This window comes from Erythrolamprus reginae, chromosome 1, assembly GCF_031021105.1.
Source record: "Erythrolamprus reginae isolate rEryReg1 chromosome 1, rEryReg1.hap1, whole genome shotgun sequence".
In the NCBI taxonomy this organism is placed as follows: Eukaryota; Metazoa; Chordata; class Lepidosauria; order Squamata; family Dipsadidae; genus Erythrolamprus; species Erythrolamprus reginae.
This window is the reverse complement of record NC_091950.1, coordinates 114,704,543-114,726,166: the sequence shown is the minus strand read 5'-3', so window position 1 is coordinate 114,726,166 and position 21,624 is coordinate 114,704,543. Positions and strand designations below refer to the sequence as shown.

Below are 21,624 nucleotides of genomic sequence, written 5' to 3'. Positions count from 1 at the left end.
AGGAGTGTTAAATCACTTGCTTATGGCTGCCAAGAAATAGAGGAAAAATGTCCATGTCATCACCACCAGAGTGCTAATAACCAGATAACTGCAAGGAATATAAATCCTTCCCTTTTCCCTATTCTGTCAGAACTGAAGAAACTTCTTGGATGAGAAGCTTAATGTTTTCAGAGAAAAACAAAGAAAGCATAGTTGCCTTTGGGGAAAAAAAACATTTTTGGGACCACTTTTTTTGTCAACCATGACCAGCATGAGAGAGAATATCCATAGACAGTCATCATCAAAACTTGAGGATGACATGAAGAAGACCTTACATGGCTTCACTTTATTCAAGGCTTAATGCTCTCTAAGGAAAATATAACTAGGAATTGGTGTCAATTGGCATAAAGGGTCAAAATATTCCTTCAATGCTTTTTTGATTGATGCTAAATATACAATGCAATTGATGTTAAATATACAATCACACATACATTGGAATTCTAATCTCTGGATAAATAGTATAACCTTGATGTCATTTGTCATTTGATGTCCTTCTGTCTCATTTTGGAGTAATGAAGCTAGCAGAGTGACAAAGAAGAGATCTGCCCCTTCATTCTCAGGATACCTGGCGTATCAGCCAGAAGATTGTATGTTATTAACATCATGGCTTGATAACCTGCAGCAACATGAGAGAAAGCCTACTTCAAGTGCTGACATCCATCCTAACCTTTAAATTATCTGTGAATTTAGTGATTCAGCCATATGCTAGATCAGTGGTGAAATACAATTTTTTTTTACAACAGGGCCTGGCTTGGTGGGCGTGGAGGATGTGGCAGGGGAAGGATACTGCAAAATTCCCATTCCTTCCCCACTCCTGGTGGAAGAATATTGTACAGTCTTCATTGCCACCCCACTCTGGGGCCAGCCAGCTGTGATATTTGCCTGTTCTCCAAACTACTACAAATTTTTGCTACTGGCTCTCCAGAACCTGTCAGAACCTGCTGGATTACTAGATTGAATGATTGAATTAAGCTTTTTCAATTTTCTTCTTCTTTCTTTCCTACTTTTCTTCTACAATTTTTCATATTTATTTTTTTAACTTTACAAATAAGTTCTTCAATTTAAATATATATATACAGTATATATATATACATATAAAAAGTATCTTCTTCTTGTGAGATAGCTTTCAAATTCAGAACCAACCTCTCTTACATATTGTTAATGTTGGGCTATATCATATGGTGATCCTGTTTCTTTTTTCCAATAATATTTCTCCTGTTCGGTTGAATCCAGCTAGTTCTTCTGTGGGCTTGGACTCTCTTGATATAAATGCTAGTAATGTGTCATAATGGAATCATATATAAGCTTTTACTTCACAGTCCCACTGAAGTAAACAAAATTTATTTCCAGATATATTTCAGATTGCCGCTTAAATTATTAAAATGCTACATATATTTCAGAATCAAGTCATTCTTGAATACTAATATTTTCCAATTCTACCTTTCTAAAGCAGCGCCTGAAGTTAATTACATTCTTACAGAGTTTATTGTATTAAAGGTTTGCCCAAATGCTATACCTGTCTAATCAGCTATAATCGGTGGGCGAGTGGAACACAATAGGATGGATTTTGTGCTTGGCTGGAGATATAATTGAGCAATTTTTCTTTTCTATATGCATTGCCTTCTGAAACTGCCAGCCACTTAACTAGCTGGTGATATAATACAGATGTAAATTTACTATTGCTTTTTAAAGAAAGACTTTCTGCATTCTGCATTGCTGAGAGAAATAAGGAACATGAATGAAGTGAAGTGATTTTGACAGCAAGATATACAAAACAAAATCATTAGAATAAAATGTTTGACATACATTTTTTTTCTGCAAATGCATTGAATTTCCAAAAATGTACACTCTTTTTCACCGGTGAGATTAAAACGATGGCATAAAGCATCTATATAGTAATTTCCTTTAACATTTAAGTTACTTCTGCTTATTTTTTATTTATGCTTAATTTTGAAATATAAAGTTTTTGAAATTGATTTGAGAATTTTGATCATTCAGATAAACCCTTTTAAACAGGAATTTTAACATTCCTATTTACATTCTGATATATAAATAGTTGAAAATAACTCCTAGCTGCATAATCAAATGTTGATTCATTCATTTTTATTCCACTCAATATCTGTAGCTGCCTGAGAAATTCTCAAAGTATCAATGAAATGTAAAGACATAGTAAAATATAAGGTAAACCTTTCAACCCCCTTCCAAAATATCCAAGCAATGAAATAACTAATAGCTTAAAAATAAACCCAAAGTAAAATCAGCAATGGAAAGATACACAGCTCAAAAAATAAATGGGACACTTAAACAACACAATATAATTCCAAGTAAATCAAACTTCTGTGAAATCAAACTGTCCACTTAGGAAGCAACACTGATTGACAATCAATTTCACATGGTGTTGTGCACATTCAATCTTGTACAGAACAAAGAATTCAATGAGAATATTTCATTCATTCAGATCTAGGATGCGTTATTTGAGTGTTCCTTTTATTTTTTTGAGCAGTATATTAAGTACATACATATTTATTTATTAGATTTTTTTATTATGTATTTATTATTTTATTAGTAACACAAATCTTTGAAAGGAAGTAAAAAATAACCACCACCCCACAAATACTCCTTAGAGCTATGAGATGCAAAGGTGATTACTCATGTATTATTCTTGTTGGCTTTAGAAATATTCTACAAGTATATATGCTTGTAATGAGATAATTTTTGGAAATCCCTAGAGATAGGCTTGTATGATTTTATGAATTAGGGAGAGAATGTCAAGAATGTCAAACTTGAAGCCAGCGGACCATATGTGTCATGTGTTGGTCACGCCCACCCCCATTTTAATGAAGGGGATAAAAGTCGTGATGATAACGTGACGAGGCATGTTTGACACCCCTAATATAGGGTTTAATTTGAGCAGAATGCTGATGATACCTAGGGTGTATCTGGCTCCTTGGTTGTCCATGCCATCAAAGTTCTGTCTCAGTCTCTAAAAGATAGGGAAAAAATAGGATCAAGCTCAACTCTAGCCTGACTGAGAGGACGTGGGTTTTGGAAACATTGCATCTTGGATCTTTAGTTTTGGAAGGGGATGCCTCAGCATCAATCAGCACTGATGTGTAATCTGAACCTTTTGCTCCTGCTTAGTGTTCTGTCGGGCTCTCTGGTAGACTCCTCCCGAAAATGCACAGGTACAAATTTCAGACACACACACGTTTGAAAATTCAAAACAATGTTCTTTATACCGAAAATGCAAATAAACGAAGCATTCTTTTTGTATAGCAAAGAGCACTCGTCTCCAAACAAACTGGTAATTTGTACAAGTCCCTTATCAGTTCTGTGATACTTAGCTTGCAGCTGTGAGGCAATTCACAGTCCTTCTTCTTTCACAAAGTGAAACACACTTTGCTCTGGTTTAGTTTCAAAGCGGGGAAAAATCAGCACACAAAAGGTCAAAGTGAGCAAAGCAGGCATGAAACACAACGATCAGATAATCCTCCACAATGGCCAAACCCACAGGCTGCTCTTTATAGCAGCCTCACTAATTACCACACCCCACCCAACCACAGGTGGCCTCATTTTCTTTGATAATAATCTCTCAGTTGTTGTTGTCTATGCATCACTCTCCGCATGCGTGGCTGTATCATTAACTCTTGTTCTGAATCCAAGGAGGAGCTAGATAATTGATCTCCTTCTGAGCTGTCTGCCACACTCTCCTCCTCCCTGTCACTCATGTCTTCTTGGTCAGAGGAGCCTTCACCAGCAGATTCCACCGGGAGCAAAACAGGCCTGCAGCATGTGGATGTCTCCCCCAAATCCACAGTTCTTGGGGCAGGAGCTGGGCCAGAGCTAACCACAACTTAGAAGCAGATGATAACTGTGGCTAAGAAGGCCTTTGCAAAATCCCTCTTGTGCACCATCAACTTTTTCTATGAGAAACTAATGACATGTAGATTTGGGCTGGGCTTTTTAAAATTCTGTTTAATAAATCTATGACAATCTCTCAAGAATATCTGTCTTTTCTGGTTCTTTAATAGTATACTTTTGCCTTAAGGTGTAGGGCGCGTGTGTGTGTGTGTGTGTGTGTGTGTGTGTGTGTGTGTGTGTGCTGGGGGTGGGGAAGAAACAACCTTTTTACTTCTTTATTCCTGTCTGGAAATTCAATATTTGTGTTTTAAGATATTCTTTTTCCTTAAACAGAATCGGAGGAATCCTAGTCTTTGACTAGAAACATGTGAAGGTCAGAGAAACTATTGTGTTACCACATTTACTGCCACAGTCAGAATTTAGGATAAATAAAACTAAGAGTCTTTTTTAAAGGTTCAAAAGTGAATTTATCAAAATCAGAACTGGAAGCATCTAATTGAAAGCAAAATCTGAAGAAAAGGCACGATACATGCGTATATCAAAACCACTTTTCCACCCCCCTTGGGAAAATGCCCAATTCCTAGTGTCCATTTATTTATTTATTGGATTTGTATGCCGCCCCTCTCCGTAGACTCGGGGTGGCTAACAACAATAATAAAAACAGCATGTAAATCCAATATTACAACAACTAAAAACCCCTTATTTTAAAACCAATCATACCTACAAGCAAACATACCATGCATAAATTGTAAAGGCCTAGGGGGAATGAATATCTCAGTTCCCCCATGCCTGATGGTAGAGGTGGGTTTTAAGGAGCTTACGAAAGGCAAGGAGGGTGGGGGCAATTCTAATCTCTGAGGGGAGTTGGTTCCAGAGGGCCGGGGCAGCCACAGAGAAGGCTCTTTCCCTGAGCCCCACCAAACGACATTATTTAGTTGACGGGACCCGGAGAAGGCCAACTCTGTGGGACCTAACTGGTCGCTGGGATTCGTGCAGCAGAAGGTGGTCCCTGAGATAATCTGGTCCGGTGCCATGAAGGGCTTTATAGGTCATAACCAACACTTTGAATTGTGACCGGAAACTGATCGGCAACCAATGCAGACTGCGGAGTGTTGGTGTTATATGGGCATTTTTGGGAAAGCCCATGATTGCTCTCGCAGCTGCATTCTGCACGATCTGAAGTTTCTGAACACTTTTCAAAGGTGACGTGGGCTGAAGATATATCCACCTGATGGTCATGGACACTAAGAATTGGGCATTTATGGAATGTACTTCTAATGGTCTCCTCCTGGTACCGAGGAAAATGAAACTTATTTCTCTTCATAGGGCCTCCTTTACTCTTCCCTCCCCCTCACCCCTTCTACTACCCCTCCCCGTTTCTATTGGCAACCAAGCGTAGAGATGCAGCAACGTAAGCGAAGGTTGACATTTCCTTACTTACATTGTAATGGCATATTCCTGTGGGAAATCCATCTACTTCTTTCACTTCTGTTCTCATGGGACAATTCTGCACTTTCAGATAAAGGCCTCTACTTTTGTAATGAATATATAATTAAGAGGGGTGGTAGGTGGGTTTTTATAGGTTTTATGTCATGGATTTTTAATGCTGTAAGCCATTGAGAGCAGGGGTGGGTTCCTCCCAGTTCAGACTGGATCGCCCGAACTGGTAGCAATCTGCTGGTGATGTCACAATGGTGTCACAGATCTGGTTCCATCAGTGCCGGTCCGTGGGTGCTACCATCTTTTTTGGGGGGATTTGTTTCTGAATTTTTTACTGTTTGCAAGTTTTTTTCCCTTTGCTGTTGGAAAAAGGGCCCTCCCACCTACCCCTGGGTTTATACTTACCTTTATTCCTTCGCCTGAAGCACAGCTGATCAGATCCTCAGCTGTGTTTTGGGCTGATTATAGCTACTGAGCATGCGCGGAAACAGAATTAGACAAAGGGACTTACACAAAATGTCACGATGCAAACCAGTGGCAAAAGTAAGTGGAACCCACCCCTGAACCAGAGTTAACCTATATAAGTTGAGCTGCCATATAAATTTGATCAATAAATAAGTAAGTAAGTAAGTAAGTAAATAAGTGAGTAAGTAAATGAGTAAGTAAGTAAGTAATTAAGTAATTAAGTAAGTAAGTAAATATTATTTTTAAAGAGAAGATTATACCAACACTAATGCAGAATAAAGAAAACAAGGAAAAGATGTAAGAAAAAGATTAAAGTACGGAAATAAAAGATAACAAGTAATAGGAATTAACTGTGTCTGATGAAACCACTATTGCCAGTTTCATTTCACGCAGACTGACTGACAGACAGACAGACAGACAGGACACCCCCCCCCCCCTAATATTATCTGAGTGTTTTCTGGAAAATCTCCATAGGTATTCATCAATTTAGTTTGTACCCAACATATTCCCAATTAATCTCTATATCCAGGTCAGGCTAGCATATATGCCACTTTGTCTATGAAAAATATAATGATACTAATAAATTAATGAATAAAATTCATCCAAAAAAGCATTTTTATAAACCTTCAATAATGGAAGAACAATAACATTTAGACTTATATACCGCTTCACAGTGCTTTACAGCCCTCTGTTTATAGAGAGTAAGAATATTTCCCTCAACAATCAGGGTCCTCATTTTACTGACCTAGGAAGGATAGAAAGCTGAGTCCATCTTGAGCCTACTGAGATTCGATCTGCCAAACTGCTGGCAGCCAGTGATCAGCAGAAGTAGCTTGCAGTACTGCACTCTAATCATAACAATAAAAATCAACACATATCTTATACCATTCAATAAGTGGGCCATCATGGTGGGTTTCCCCCCCCCTCTGGTTTCATAATATTGTGAAATAAAGTCAGAGCTAGAAAAAAAAGCTTTACTATGTGTGCTCTTTGGAACAGCTGCATTATTTAATATGATTAATTTCATCCTCAGTAACCTTTGATTCAGTGTAATAAAATTGAATATCAAAATTATCAACTTACTGATTTATTAGATCATGCACTTTGCTTTCAGCATCCTTAATAGTAAACATTACTTTGTCATTTGCTGTTACAGTCAACATGCCAGTCATTTGCTAGTGCTTCTACTCCCAGGAATTTTGCTTTATGTAGTTTATGAATATTTTAGGTTGAGTACGTAGAAGAAATGAAATTCCAATTTAATGATCTTTTGGGATATCCAAGACATTGCTTATGTTTTCATTCTATCATATTAATACACTCTAAGAGCCTCTTTTGAACCATTAATAATTTTTCAGCACTTTATTAGAGCATATTATTCCAGATATACTCACAATAATCAATGATATGGGAAATAAGAGTCGCCATGTCGTAGTCTGAAGAAATTTGGTGTAGTTTCATTTTGTTTTCCAAAAATGTTACTTTGATTATAAATAATGAAAGACATCACATTAAATATTTTTATATCATTATCTCAAACTGCTCTGCTTTGTCATTTCAAGACTTCGGAAACTTTAGAAATTAAGAACAGCCCTTTTACCAAGTCAGATTATTCTGGGCATTTTATACCAAGGTTTCTACTTTGGCATGTTATAATTTCCTACAAATTCAGGCAGATTTTTTGCATCATTTGCTATTTGATCCTTTCCTAAACCAGGGATGTCAAGATTTCATCTGGGGCATTCTGTGCGGTATACTCCTCCCTTAATTTAATGGAGATTCCTACTTTTAGTATAATTTGATTATTATGAATAACAGAACTAGAAGCAAGCATAACAAGTACGGTAATCATACCCTTTATATATACAGCCAGTAATCCACATTGAAAAATCACATACAATTCCTTTCTAGCCTGTATCCAAAATATCATAATATAAATCTTGGACCCTTTGCCTGTATTTGGACAGTGACCTTTGCCCTTTCCCAATTTTCTTCAGAATTTGAAGCTAAAAAAAGAAAACCTTTTAGAAAATGTCTTGAAACAGCTTGCCCTAAGAATGTAGTATGCTACTGCAGAAGATGAATAATTCTGCTATCTAATCTTCCATTTATTTGCTCCTTCCCTCCTCCATTCCCAATCTTAGAATAGAATAGAATAACAGAGCTGAAAGGGATCTTGGAAGTCTTCTAGTCCAACTCCCTGCTTAGGCAAGTAATCCTACACCACTTCAGACAAATAATTGCATTATGGTCAAAATATATCATTGCAATATCTGACGCAATGGGAATGTAATCGGAATGTAATGGTTAGAAAACAGATTTCCCCTTACTGGTAGTTCAGAACTGAGCATATGGAAGCTCAACTTTCACTATTTTTTTAAAACAACAACAACAACAACTAATCCCATTCATTCTTGCAACGTGGGAAGGAGAATCAAATGAAGGTTGTCTGATGTGAAATTCTCTGTATTGAAGAAGGTTAGGATTAAACCAACAATTTAATTATGCATGTTATGACTGATACATGAGGTTCTCATCCAGGTGTCTGGAGAGCGTTAATCATCATTGGCTGAGCCAGCTATAAAATCAAGGCCAAGTTTCCTGGACTAGAAATGAAAAAGAAGATGAAACACCCACAGACAACAGACTGAATTGGATAATCTAACAACAGCCAAACTCTCAGAAAGAAACATGTGTAATATTTAACCCTTTGCACACTCGCCATCTCTTGACTATACCATGGAACAAAAATTAAATAGTGAGGAAATGACCTGAGACACATTGCTGGCAGGTGATTGCATATATAAGACTGGAGGATAATCACCCTGGTAATATGATTAATGTTATTATGTCTTACAATAGCATTGCCATGTTGGGTCAAATAAGTGATTAAGTTCTCCATTGTGGATTTTTGTTTTCTTTCCAGAAGAAAATAAAATGGGAGAGGTTGTCAGCCTTTCCCTATGTTCTGGAGTAACAATGGAAAGTTCCTCTCCTTTCTTTAGGGGAATTTGTGCAACTTGCTCTTTTGATTATCATACACTAGTGAGCTTTGCTTTTCTGGAGAATGGAACAGGATGGATGGAACAGGAAGAAATAACATTAACCAGAATATGTTGATTGGTACCTGATCATATGAAACATATTTTTATTAATTTTATTCATGAATAACAGTATAAACCTTTGCATTTTCGAAAACAAGGATAGTCCTTTATGCAAAAGTTGTCCAATCCATGGCCAGTTGAAAGGAGAACAAAGGCATCATACAGCAGTAGTTAGGAACATAAGTATAACACATAGCAAACCATTGAATGAAATCATGTATTTCCTGTTCCCTGTTGTCAGCAATACATCAGCTTAATAAGCATTAGACACAGTGAAGGGCTACCAAAATTTTTACTACCACACTGTGGGCGTGGCTTATGCAGGATTATTATTATTCTTTCAACATATTTCAGTGCAAATTGGGTGCTCTGGCGTGGAGCTCTATTTTTGCTACTCCACTGCACTCCCCCCTGTTCGGGCAGTAGCCCATCCCTGATTAGACAGAACATTCCCAGCCTTACATGGAATCAGCAAGGATTGAATCTGGGACATTTGCATTCAGATCAAGTGGTTTCCTACTGTGTTAGTAGATCAAGTGGTGTACACCAGGACAGCACATAGAATATGTACTGTATACAGGTCATATGGATTATAATTCCTTCTGTGATATTATATGGGTATATTGTATTTCCTTGCATTTCAATTTAACGGTACCAAATTATTTTCAAATGTTCATTTCTATATATCAATATGTGGACATATTTTGCAAAAATGTCTTTAGTTTTGTCCTCATTTTGGCTATGCAGTACATTACATTATATTTGTCTAATGTTTTGTAGTTTCTTTCACATATATTTATTCTTGGAGTATTTATTATTTATATATTCTTATTTATTTATGTTGCATCACAATTGCTGCTTAGTAATTGGAGCCAAGAGGGCCTTTCTATGGATTTATCAATTGTGATATCCTGAGATTTGGAGGCCCCTCAGAGTATCACTCACAACCTACTAATTGCCTTGGACGGGAAATGAACACTCGGACACCAAGCTGGGTAAAATGGGTCACTTTATTAAATATTAACAGAAAGACCTGCAGGGGTCGCTAAATGGGGCGGAGTTTCCTGAACACAACATACTTGGGCAACTCAAATGGGCATTACTCCATGCCTGGTCAGGGTGAGGCATGCTCCGCCTACTCCCGACCAGTAAGCCACGCCCAGCGTGTGGGAGGGCTCGCCTTGCATGACCCGGAACCGGAAATGACGTAGGTGAGCCCCAAGGGCACCCCCTTTACACCTCTCTGTCCGTGGAGGAAGCATGAGTTGTGCAATGGGGGTGCCAATCATCTTACAAAAGATGCCCAAAGGAGAACACACAGTTGCTACTGATACCCTTTCCGCCCCGTTTCTGCCATATAGTGACCAAGAATATAAACATCAAATTGCTGAATCAGAACCTATTTACATACAGATGCACCCCATAACCACAAATCCTTACCCTCGTCCAGGATGGAGTAGGCGAAAAACAATCCGTAGCAAATGCCCAAAGATTGCAAAAATTCCTACTCGGCCCCTACCAGGCGACCTATAAAAAACATCCTGGATTGAGCGGAGGGTGGGTGGGTGTCCGTTCTGCGGCGAGCTCGGGGGGCAAGAGAAGCCGGGGGGGCAAGCAAACCCTGATAAAGGGCACACGCCCCGCCCCCTCGGCTTTCCCAGAATGCCCGAGCGGCCGCTGATTGCTCTGGGGCGTTCCCGCGCTAACGCGGGGAACGCCCCACAGCTGATGGGGAGAGCCGAGTTGCTTCCCGCCATTGGCAATTTTCGTCCAGGCGTTATTTCGCCTGGCCTCTCATTTGCCTTGGACGGGAAATGAACACTCGGACACCAAGCTGGGTAAAATGGGTCACTTTATTAAATATTAACAGAAAGACCTGCAGGGGTCGCTAAATGGGGCGGAGTTTCCTGAACACAACATACTTGGGCAACTCAAATGGGCATTACTCCATGCCTGGTCAGGGTGAGGCATGCTCCGCCTACTCCCGACCAGTAAGCCACGCCCAGCGTGTGGGAGGGCTCGCCTTGCATGACCCGGAACCGGAAATGACGTAGGTGAGCCCCAAGGGCACCCCCTTTACACCTCTCTGTCCGTGGAGGAAGCATGAGTTGTGCAATGGGGGTGCCAATCATCTTACAAAAGATGCCCAAAGGAGAACACACAGTTGCTACTGATACCCTTTCCGCCCCGTTTCTGCCATATAGTGACCAAGAATATAAACATCAAATTGCTGAATCAGAACCTATTTACATACAGATGCACCCCATAACCACAAATCCTTACCCTCATCCAGGATGGAGTAGGCGAAAAACAATCCGTAGCAAATGCCCAAAGATTGCAAAAATTCCTACTCGGCCCCTACCAGGCGACCTATAAAAAACATCCTGGATTGAGCGGAGGGTGGGTGGGTGTCCGTTCTGCGGCGAGCTCGGGGGGCAAGAGAAGCCGGGGGGGCAAGCAAACCCTGATAAAGGGCACACGCCCCGCCCCCTCGGCTTTCCCAGAATGCCCGAGCGGCCGCTGATTGCTCTGGGGCGTTCCCGCGCTAACGCGGGGAACGCCCCACAGCTGATGGGGAGAGCCGAGTTGCTTCCCGCCATTGGCAATTTTCGTCCAGGCGTTATTTCGCCTGGCCTCTCATTTGCCTTGGACGGGAAATGAACACTCGGACACCAAGCTGGGTAAAATGGGTCACTTTATTAAATATTAACAGAAAGACCTGCAGGGGTCGCTAAATGGGGCGGAGTTTCCTGAACACAACATACTTGGGCAACTCAAATGGGCATTACTCCATGCCTGGTCAGGGTGAGGCATGCTCCGCCTACTCCCGACCAGTAAGCCACGCCCAGCGTGTGGGAGGGCTCGCCTTGCATGACCCGGAACCGGAAATGACGTAGGTGAGCCCCAAGGGCACCCCCTTTACACCTCTCTGTCCGTGGAGGAAGCATGAGTTGTGCAATGGGGGTGCCAATCATCTTACAAAAGATGCCCAAAGGAGAACACACAGTTGCTACTGATACCCTTTCCGCCCCGTTTCTGCCACAGCAGGGGGTCAGATCTCTATCTTGGCCCCCTGCTCCCCGCCTAAGCCTGCCCCAGCTCACGCAGGCACCACTGCAGGTCTGTGTAAAAATTGCCACTCCTGACATCTTCCTAAATTGACCCAGTGACAGCTAGGGGGGGTTTAAAAACACATGCCCGTGTGTCAGATCACTTTGCCTCCCCCTGCCATGTTAACCCATAACCTGGTCCCGTCAACAGCTGTTGGTGTGACGGCGACTCCGCATCCCCTCCATGTGGGGGTATCAGAACCATACACCAGAACCACACACCACGGCCGTAGGCCCCGTACGACCGGTGGTTCACCATGACATGACATCACTGTGCCAAGTCCTTCACCGACACCAGGTCGTTGCCACCCGTGTGCAAGACCAACAATCTGTTCCATATGCTCTGCAAGCCCCGGGGGACTGCCACGACTTGACGCCACTGGGCCAAGTCCTTCACCACCACTAGGTCGTTGCCACCCGTGTGCAACACCAACAATCTGTTCCATATGCTCTGCAAGCCCCGGGGGACTGCCACGACTTGACGCCACTGGGCCAAGTCCTTCACCACCACCAGGTCGTTGCCACCCGTGTGCAACACCAACAATCTGGGTCCGGCCCATCACTGCTCCCGACTTTTCACCACGGAAAAGACCCGTCTCAAACGAAGACCTCCGAGCTCAAGCCTTTCCGCTGAAGCCCCAGCGACTCAGCAACCTCCACATTCCTGAAGATAATGTTGCAGCTCAATGTTCAGCCACCAAGCCACGCTGTGGCTGCCGTTCACTACTGTGGGCAACGGAAGGGCAGCTCCTTCGCACTTCGCACGTAACAAAGTGGAGCAGGGCCAGGACCTAGAGAAACGATAAGGATACAAAGACAGTGTTAGCCACCCGATCCCAAGAGTGCTTGTACTCAGGTGCTCTGAATCTACTTTATGAAAGCCACTGACTTCCATCTGCCACCGGATTCATTGCTTTGCTGAGAACTTGTTGAAACCTGCATTCAGTATTGTTGAGGGAATACCACCCGATATCTTGCTGATCCTCCTGTAACGGCCCCTAACTGTTATTTTAAAAGGCACCCTTCCCTGGCTTCATCGCTTTACTTGCACTGAGTCCATCATACCCCGGCATATATCCTTGTTTGATATACCAGGCCAGTGATCAATCCACCATCTGTGTTATTGGTCAGCCACCATGTGTAACCAACGCGGCTGCCGCAGCCGCTATTTAACATCAGTTTGCTGGCCCAGGGAACCTTGCATGATCCACTACTATGCGATCATGACAGCACCTTGCAGACCTACCATGTCCCAAAGGCCATTTTTATGGCTGTTGTGTGAAACAGACTCACCTCGTTGGGTGAGGATCTGGGTCTCATCCAATGCCCGCTGCCCCTGAAACTGGGCAATGTATAGCGGCTTACTAATTTCTCCCCAATCTGAGTCCTTTTCCTTGGACCATCTCTTGATCATTCCCCCTATCCTCAAATAGTTTGACACCAAGGTCTTTTGTTAGGGGAGCTAAGCCCCACCTGTTGCCCCTACATGATGGCATGTAACCATGTGGTCCAACCTGCACTCCTTTGCTTGAGCGATGGCGCCGTTCACCAATTCTGGGTACCCTGCGCCCCAGCCTATGCCATGTGGCTGCCAACCGCCTGCCCATGCACACATACTCCCTGTTAACGGACTGGGCCTCCTGTTGCTGTCTTGCTTCCCTCCACCGATGGGCCAGCTGTACACCATAGTTGCAGACCCATGTTCCTGTATTCCTCTCAGGCAATCATAATACTCTTCTTCCAGCATTAAAATGCCAGGGAGATTAGCCAATATGCTCTGTGGCCCTGCCTGCTCGCCCAGGGAGTAGAATAATTGCAAGAAATTTCTGAAGATAAGCAAAGGCCCATGCCAATGCTTTCTTTACCGTTAGCGCATGGATTAGCTTTACCAACATGACTTAATCAATATAACCATAATATCAATGGTACCATGCTGACACCACGACTTCAATATTGTTTATGATAATAACATTTTCTAAATTATTATTCACTAAAACAATTAATATAATGCTTAATAACTCATATTAAGCTAAAATCAACTCAAGTGTGAATTTGATTCAGATGGCCTTGATGCTTAGCATTCTTGCAAGCCCCCCATTCCAGTAAGTGACTACACCATTTCCTTTGAACAAACTAAAGGGGCTGAGATAACTGACTAATTTATTTATTTGTTTATTCGCTTTTCATGCCGCCCTTCTCCTTAGACTCATGGCGGCTCGCCACATGTCAGCAATAGCACTTTTCAAACAGAGCCAGGCTATTGCCCCCACGATCCGGTTCCTCATTGTCTTACTCCTGAAGGGGATTAACCAGAAATTAGGAGATTTCCAACTTTCGGCATGGTAATGACATGGGGATCTGCAGGTTGTAGTTATGGTATTAATGGTATCTTTCAGTTTTGTTGGTACAGAAAAAGGCCTGCTACCAACTGCACCCGTACTGTTATAGCCTTCAGTACAATAACTTTACATTTGGCAATGTGGCAAAATTCAGAATAATAGTAGCACCATTCATGGAGACATAATGACTTCCATGCGCAACTGCTCCAGGATCCAGCACATCATGAAAATAATAATAATAATAATAATAATAATAATAATAATAATAATAATAATAATAGTAATAATAGTAATAGTAATAATAATAATAATAATAATAATAATAATAATAATAATAATAATAAAATACCCAGGAGCAAGCACATAAAAACCTTGTTACCAAGTAATTCCTTAGTGCAGTACATCCCTAGTTAAGTATGGCCATAAAATTAACAAAGATAATTCCTCAGGAAAAAAAAGGGGGGGGCATATTTGACCAGGAGGATTGCCATTAAGCCACTTGAAAGTGAAGAGGAAAACATACCAAAGTAAACCTCCGGCCTGATAACATGTATGTATTCTCAACAAAAGCTTTAATAAGCAAATTTTACTATGTAAGGTGTAGAACATAGCTCACTGTGTTCCACCTGCCATAACAGTTTATATTAACACTGTCAACCCTTATTAAAGCGTGAGAGCAATTATTTATTTATTTGTGTTAAATTGAGGGTAAGGGAGCAGCATGAGGCTATATTTACTTACCGCCCAATAACCTAATTGCCATTTTCAATGTGGTAAAGAAACATATGCCAGACCTGTCTGCCAAACAGCTTCTTAGGTCCCTATTCCACAGTGCTTCAAAGAAAGGCCAAGATATATTTCTGCACAGTGCTCTCAGTAGGAGATCCTTACATCCTTATGATGAACAAAAAGGGTCAAGGTCTATAGTAATGTTACAGTCTTTTGATCACTACAAGCCATTCTCACTGACAAAGCATTCTTTCCATAGATCCAGTTGCTCAAACACCATCTAACCTGGTTTCATGGCTACTATCCCTGATTGTTATTGTCTCTCTTGTGAGAAAAATGCCCTAGGAGGGCGCCATCATCCACTGGGTATGAAAGAACTGTTATCAAATGGTAGTGCAACCGGGCTGCTGAAAAGCATTTCCGAATATGAAATTTTAATCCCCATACCATTTCTATGTCGACCACATTGTGGCTCAATTATATATCCCATTCTAACCAATGCTCACAACCTAGTGGCTTGTTTGGCCTACCCCAATATTTAACTGGCGTACAGGAGCCTTATTTCTCCAAATTTGTGTACGCTAAAAATTGCCTTAAAGGGATGCTCACATTGCCCTGTGGAATTGGAGGGGCGGGCAGAGGGGGGGGGGTTTGCCTCACCACCCCCGCTGTAATATCACAACACATGTGTTGTACCCCCCAGTAAATCAGTTTAATTTCAAATTAATTCATTTTAAGCTCACTCAATTCAAATATACTAACTTGATAAATTAAACCATTTTGATAATTCATTAAGCACAATCCATTCCCATGTACTGGCTTAATAACCTAGATCATTTTTTATTTTATTTTTTAACAAATCACTTTTTGTTCAATCAATTCCCATATAATCGTTTCAATAAATTAACTCATTTTAATTCATTCCTCTTAGGATCAATTCATTCAAGTATACTAGCTTAAATTAAATTAGATCATTTTGATTCATTCATTTTAAGTTCAATCAATTCAACTCTATTGACTTAAATCCATTAAATTATTTTAATAATTCAATTCGAGCTCAATCAATTTCACCATACTGACATAATAAACAAATCATTTTACCAATCAGTTTATGCTAAACCCCTTCAACATACTGACTTAAATAAATTAAATCGTTTTGATTCATTCCTTCTATGCTCAAACAATTCAAGTTTATCCTCTTAAGTAAATTAAATTGCTTTTAATTGCCCATTTTTATCCTAGGTACCACAAGTATACTTAACTTAAAAAGGTAAAACGTTACAATTCCACCATTTTAAACTTGCATAGATTGAAAAGTTTAACTCTGCCATTTATTGATCAAACTACTCAAGCATATTAGCCTAAATAAATTAAATCCTATAAATTAATTCATTTTAAGCACAACAACTAAATTGAAATAATTTACATCACTTTGAACCAAATAGCGTGCCAATTAAATGCACAGGTTAAAACTCAAACTGTATCCTTCCTGTCGGGGTCTAAAAGACCCCCAGCACCCCGGAGACTGTTCACGAAAAGCCACTTTACCAACTATTCTTCCCTGGGCTGGCCTTACCGCCTCCTGCGCTCACCGGAGCATGGCCCGCCAGGATCGTTCAGCTGTATCAAACCTTAGGATAATATTTTGGTCCTCTTTTTTTTTTTTTTTTTTTTTGGTGCATGGAGTCCACTAATATTGATGGAGATCAATTTAATTTCTTCTCACCATGCTAAGGCAGACTTATCCCCCCTCACCTGTGAAAGCAAAGCGAGGCGCGAAGCGCCATGCTGGGAACAGGGGGGGGGGAGTGGCTCACCACGTGGCAACCCCCCCAGCGCCGCCCTGCACGCGGCCTGCACGCGGCCTGTCCGAATTCAGCGGAGAAACACAAACCACGTGGGGGAAGTGAAAAAGGCCTCCCCGTTGCTGCTACTCACTCCCCAGCGCTAGCCTTGGTAGCCCGGCACCGAGACGCTCGGCGCGTTGCCAGCCGAGCCATCGGAGCCCTTGATCACCTGCCCGGGCGGGCCCACAGGCCCCGAAACCGCGATCCCGGCAGGCAAGCCGACAAAGCCTGTTCAGGCCGCTGGCCCGCGCCAGCCATCTGACCACCTCCCCCCTTTCCCCAAGCAAGCAAACCGGGCGGGAAAAGGTGGATTTCCAAAGCTCCTGTAGGCGCCGTCTTGTGCGCTGCTGGCAATGAAGAAGGCGAGGATCCAACGGAGGAGGTGAGCTCCGTTCTGCGGCGAGCTCGGGGGGCAAGAGAAGCCGGGGGGGCAAGCAAACCCTGATAAAGGGCACACGCCCCGCCCCCTCGGCTTTCCCAGAATGCCCGAGCGGCCGCTGATTGCTCTGGGGCGTTCCCGCGCTAACGCGGGGAACGCCCCACAGCTGATGGGGAGAGCCGAGTTGCTTCCCGCCATTGGCAATTTTCGTCCAGGCGTTATTTCGCCTGGCCTCTCATTTTCATGAATGGATTACTATAATGCGGAAGTTACAACTGGTTCATAATACAGCTATGCAGGCAATGATGGGCATGCTATGATAGGCCTATGTGACCTCATGTGACCTTCATGAATATGTTGATTGACTCCTGAGCAGCAATTGCACTAGCACTTAGATATATATATCTCCCCACAGTGCTTTATAGCACTCTCTAGCTGGTTTATAATGTCAGCATATTGCCCCCTCATTTTACTGACCTGAAAAGGATGAAAGGCTGAGTCAACCTTAAGTTGTTCTGGATAGAACTGCAGACTGTGGGCAGAATTTGCCTGCGATACTGCATTTTAACCACTGTGCACCAGAGCTCTTTCCATTCAAGCACTAGTTATCATCTTTAAAGGACATCCTTGCATACTTTGGGTCATTTAAGTGATGACCTTCTTCAATTATTTATTGTTTGTCCAGTGAAATCAAGCATGTGCTTTGGATCCCTTTAATTACGTGGTGATGTCATTGTGACATACAAAGTTTGCCTTCTCCATATGTCTTCTCTCTCTGTGCATCCTCTCCTCCCCCTCTGCCCCATGATCTATACATATCCCATCCTGATGATAGTCAGGAAGTCATTGTAAATGTGGCTGTTCTCCCAGGCCTTAGTGCAGAAGGGTGCTTGAGCCTGGTTGGGGTTGTTGTTGCTGTAGAAAGTTTGTCTTATAGATGCATGTACTGTTTCTTCATTTTTATTCTTTTTGCTTTTTGTGTTGCCTAAGCTGCCTGGAGTCATTTATAGTTTCTTAGACTCTAAATTGCATTAATACATAAAATCAAATTTAAAAATCCCTGCCTTATCACATTTCTGATGCATTTGTAAGAGAAGTTGGCAAGTTAATGAAACCATATTTCATTTTTTAAGATTGGAGCTTTTTTTTCTGACCTTGGGAGGAAAAACCCAAATAATTCATTTATACTAGAATGTCCTAGGCATTTGCGATCTGTAACCATAAGAATACATTCTCTGTGATTTCTATAGAAAGTCATAAAAGAGTGCAGAGCCCCAGGCAGAAGAGGCTGATCTATCAGGTATCAATTTATGTCATGACATGTTCGCATTCACCACACAAAAGTAGACACAGGAAAAGGGAAAATTCGGAATGAACATGCCTTGACTTTTTAGAAATCGTTTGTTAGATTCTGCAGCCTGAGAAAATTGTTTTAGAAATGCATGTTTTGCTACTAAGCTTTCACCTTTTTTTTTAAAAAAAGAATCACATAAGTTAAGTGCAACAAAATAAATTGTTTATTATTTCAAAGATATTTATTTACAGAGACAGATATAAATATACATTGAGTAGGTTATTTAGAAATCATCTGAAACACATTTAATGGCCATTTTAAGTGGACATTGAACATTCAACACTCTTCCATTTCATACATTTCATACTCTTAACTAAATACACGTTCTTAGTCTGAAAATCTACTCCATTACTATTCCAGTTCTTTTGAGGGGTAGGGGAATGCCGTACCAAAAATACAGTGCTCAATACACAGAAAGTTACAATATAAGCTATACGAACAGTAAATAATGTCTGGCTAGCATTTTTCCTTTTGACTAGCACATTGTCTAAATTCACAGAAGTTTAGTACAAAAGAAATACAAATTTCGGGATTTTTTTTTTCAGAGCATCAGAACTGTTGTTCCTCCCCAAAATCTACTGTGGTTGACCTAGGCTTTCTTCATTCAATAGTAAACTATTCTATTCTATTCTATTCTATTCTATTCTATTCTATTCTATAGTCTAGTCTAGTCTAGTCTAGTCTAGTCTAATGGAAGTGCAAGGAAAAAAAAATTGAGAACTGGAGGAAAGATGGTTCTGCTTAAACATTGAGGATGCGAGCTTTAAAGATCATTAAACATTGCAGTGTCAGAGGCAACACTGAAATGGCCTGGACAGGATATTGAAGGGGGATGCAATTTGGATATAAAACGGATGGGCTGGCTTAATGCTTTATCGTTTCTCATATATTCTTTACAGGCTTTTGTTGTTGACAACGTTTTTCACAAAGCAAACATTACAAAGAACATTATGAAGCCTCACTCCATGATCCGAGACTGGCCATAAGAGCAATAATTTGGCTCCAAGCCTCTCCGGGTGCAGTCGGTAATGTCTGTGTCGCAGGTGCTACAGTGACATCCTGTCGCAACTGGGTAGGAATAAAGGGATTCTGCGTGGTCAGCACAACCTGGGATCTTTACAGTCTCATATACAATTGACTTGAATGTGCAGACATTCTGGACATGTTTCTGTGGGAGGATCATACTAACTCGATCCTAATTATGGGAGAAAGCAAAAAGAAAAGCTATTAGCCTTTTTGAAGTAGCGAACCTCAACATGTTGTTATTGCTGGGAACGGATCTAAACCTAATATTAAGCAAGTTTATCATATTATTAAACTTTCACAATATGTTAAATCAGATCTAAGTCACATTTTAGAGTCTGTAATTAACAAACAAACAAATAAATAAAATATTTGTTACAATGCTATTTGCTCCAGTTCTGTATTTAGGAGGCAATGCAGTATGGAAATGGCATTTTAGGAAAACATGCAAGTCCTGAAATTGAACAATTAAAATAATAACAAAAGTAAGAAAAATAAAAATAACCCCCCTCCCTAAAAAAGCAATATTTTTTAAAAATTCTTTATTCCAGCTAGAGTCTACATTTCCTTGGAGTTCAACTATTTCATGCCAGCAAGTCAACGGAATTCAGGAAACTACTAATCTCAATTGCTTGCCTCATATAAGAAATATATTTGCATATGATAAATATATAAATATTATTTTTTTAGTCTTCTGTTTCAACACGGAATTAGCAGCTACAGAAGCAGTCTTACACTAGAAAATCAGTAATAAATGCCACATCATTCAGAACTATACAAACAAGGAAGATCTCTCTAGGCTCTTTATTTCAACATTAAACCCTACCGGTTTTCATGAAAATTATTTCTAGGAACTTGAGCTAAGTTTTTATGTATAAAGCGGCAATTTTGTCCATGCTTGAAATGACATTCTTTCTGAGTAAAATGCATAGAATTGTCCTGTGGAGATATCTATTCAAAAGGATTTTCCACTGGACTAATATTTGCTAGCTTCTTAAAATCATATCATTTTTTGAACTTGACAAAAAAAAATTGTCAGAATTGTGAAGTATGGCTTTTATCAACAATGTTTGACAAATAATTTAATTTTTTTTAAGCACCCCTCTTTCCCTTCCTGGATTCTTACCCTTGTGAAGCAGTAACCAGAGCACCAGGTTGCATTCACTAAGATACAAAAGCCACATTCTTCCTTCTCCACAGCTATTGTAATATTGGATAGCTCGCAGGAATGACAACAAATCATTTTCCAGCAAAAAACTAACAAAGCAGAAAGAGTGGTTGCCTTCATCCTGTAATTCAAATCCAAGAATTTAAACTGAAGAGTGCAGATTTCCAGAGTTCTCTAGAAATAGTCAATTACCATGTTTGAGCAAGAAAATTATTTTAGAGTTATAGCTAAACAAGACATCCATTCAATATTGTGTTTATACTGTATGTAGGAAAGAAAAGACCATTTAACACCTGAATAATTAAAAATAGTAATGTTTGAACAACCTTTTTATTCCTAACATTATTTTTAAAAACAAATACAATTAATAAAAGAGAAAGCAAATATTATTACTATTAGTATTTTTTAAAAAGCATATACTTTTATAAAAAGTTTGTCATTTGCCATACAATGTAAATTAAGAAACTGATGAAAAATTACCTGTCCTAGGCTTGCTAGAATAAGTTGCTGGAGTTAAATTCTGAAAGAAGAGAGACGCCAATGTCCTTTTTATACAAAATCAGAAGTAACTGACACCTGAAGGATTTACAAGGTATCAGACAGTTGACATTATTTTTAATCCTGGTGAAAGAGCATGAACTTAGAGCCAGACACCGAGACAAACCTTGTAAAAAGAACACCGTGAACATCATTGCTGTCATGCAAATTACAAGTAAAGCAAAAAACAAAAAAAAGGCTGCCAGCAAACATGACAAGACCTCTTTAT

The 21,624-nt window shown here is 40.5% G+C and overlaps 1 protein-coding gene across 1 annotated transcript; it reads right to left on the bottom strand.

Moving 5' to 3' along the window:
- Positions 1 to 19,625: 19,625 nt before the first annotated feature.
- FSHB (follicle stimulating hormone subunit beta) lies at positions 19,626 to 20,978 on the bottom strand. Its single transcript, XM_070735380.1, has 2 exons — positions 20,817 to 20,978; positions 19,626 to 19,862 (listed from the first exon to the last, which is right to left on the bottom strand). Exons 1-2 carry the CDS (start codon positions 20,976 to 20,978, stop codon positions 19,626 to 19,628), a joined length of 399 nt encoding a protein of 132 aa, XP_070591481.1.
- Positions 20,979 to 21,624: the final 646 nt, after the last annotated feature.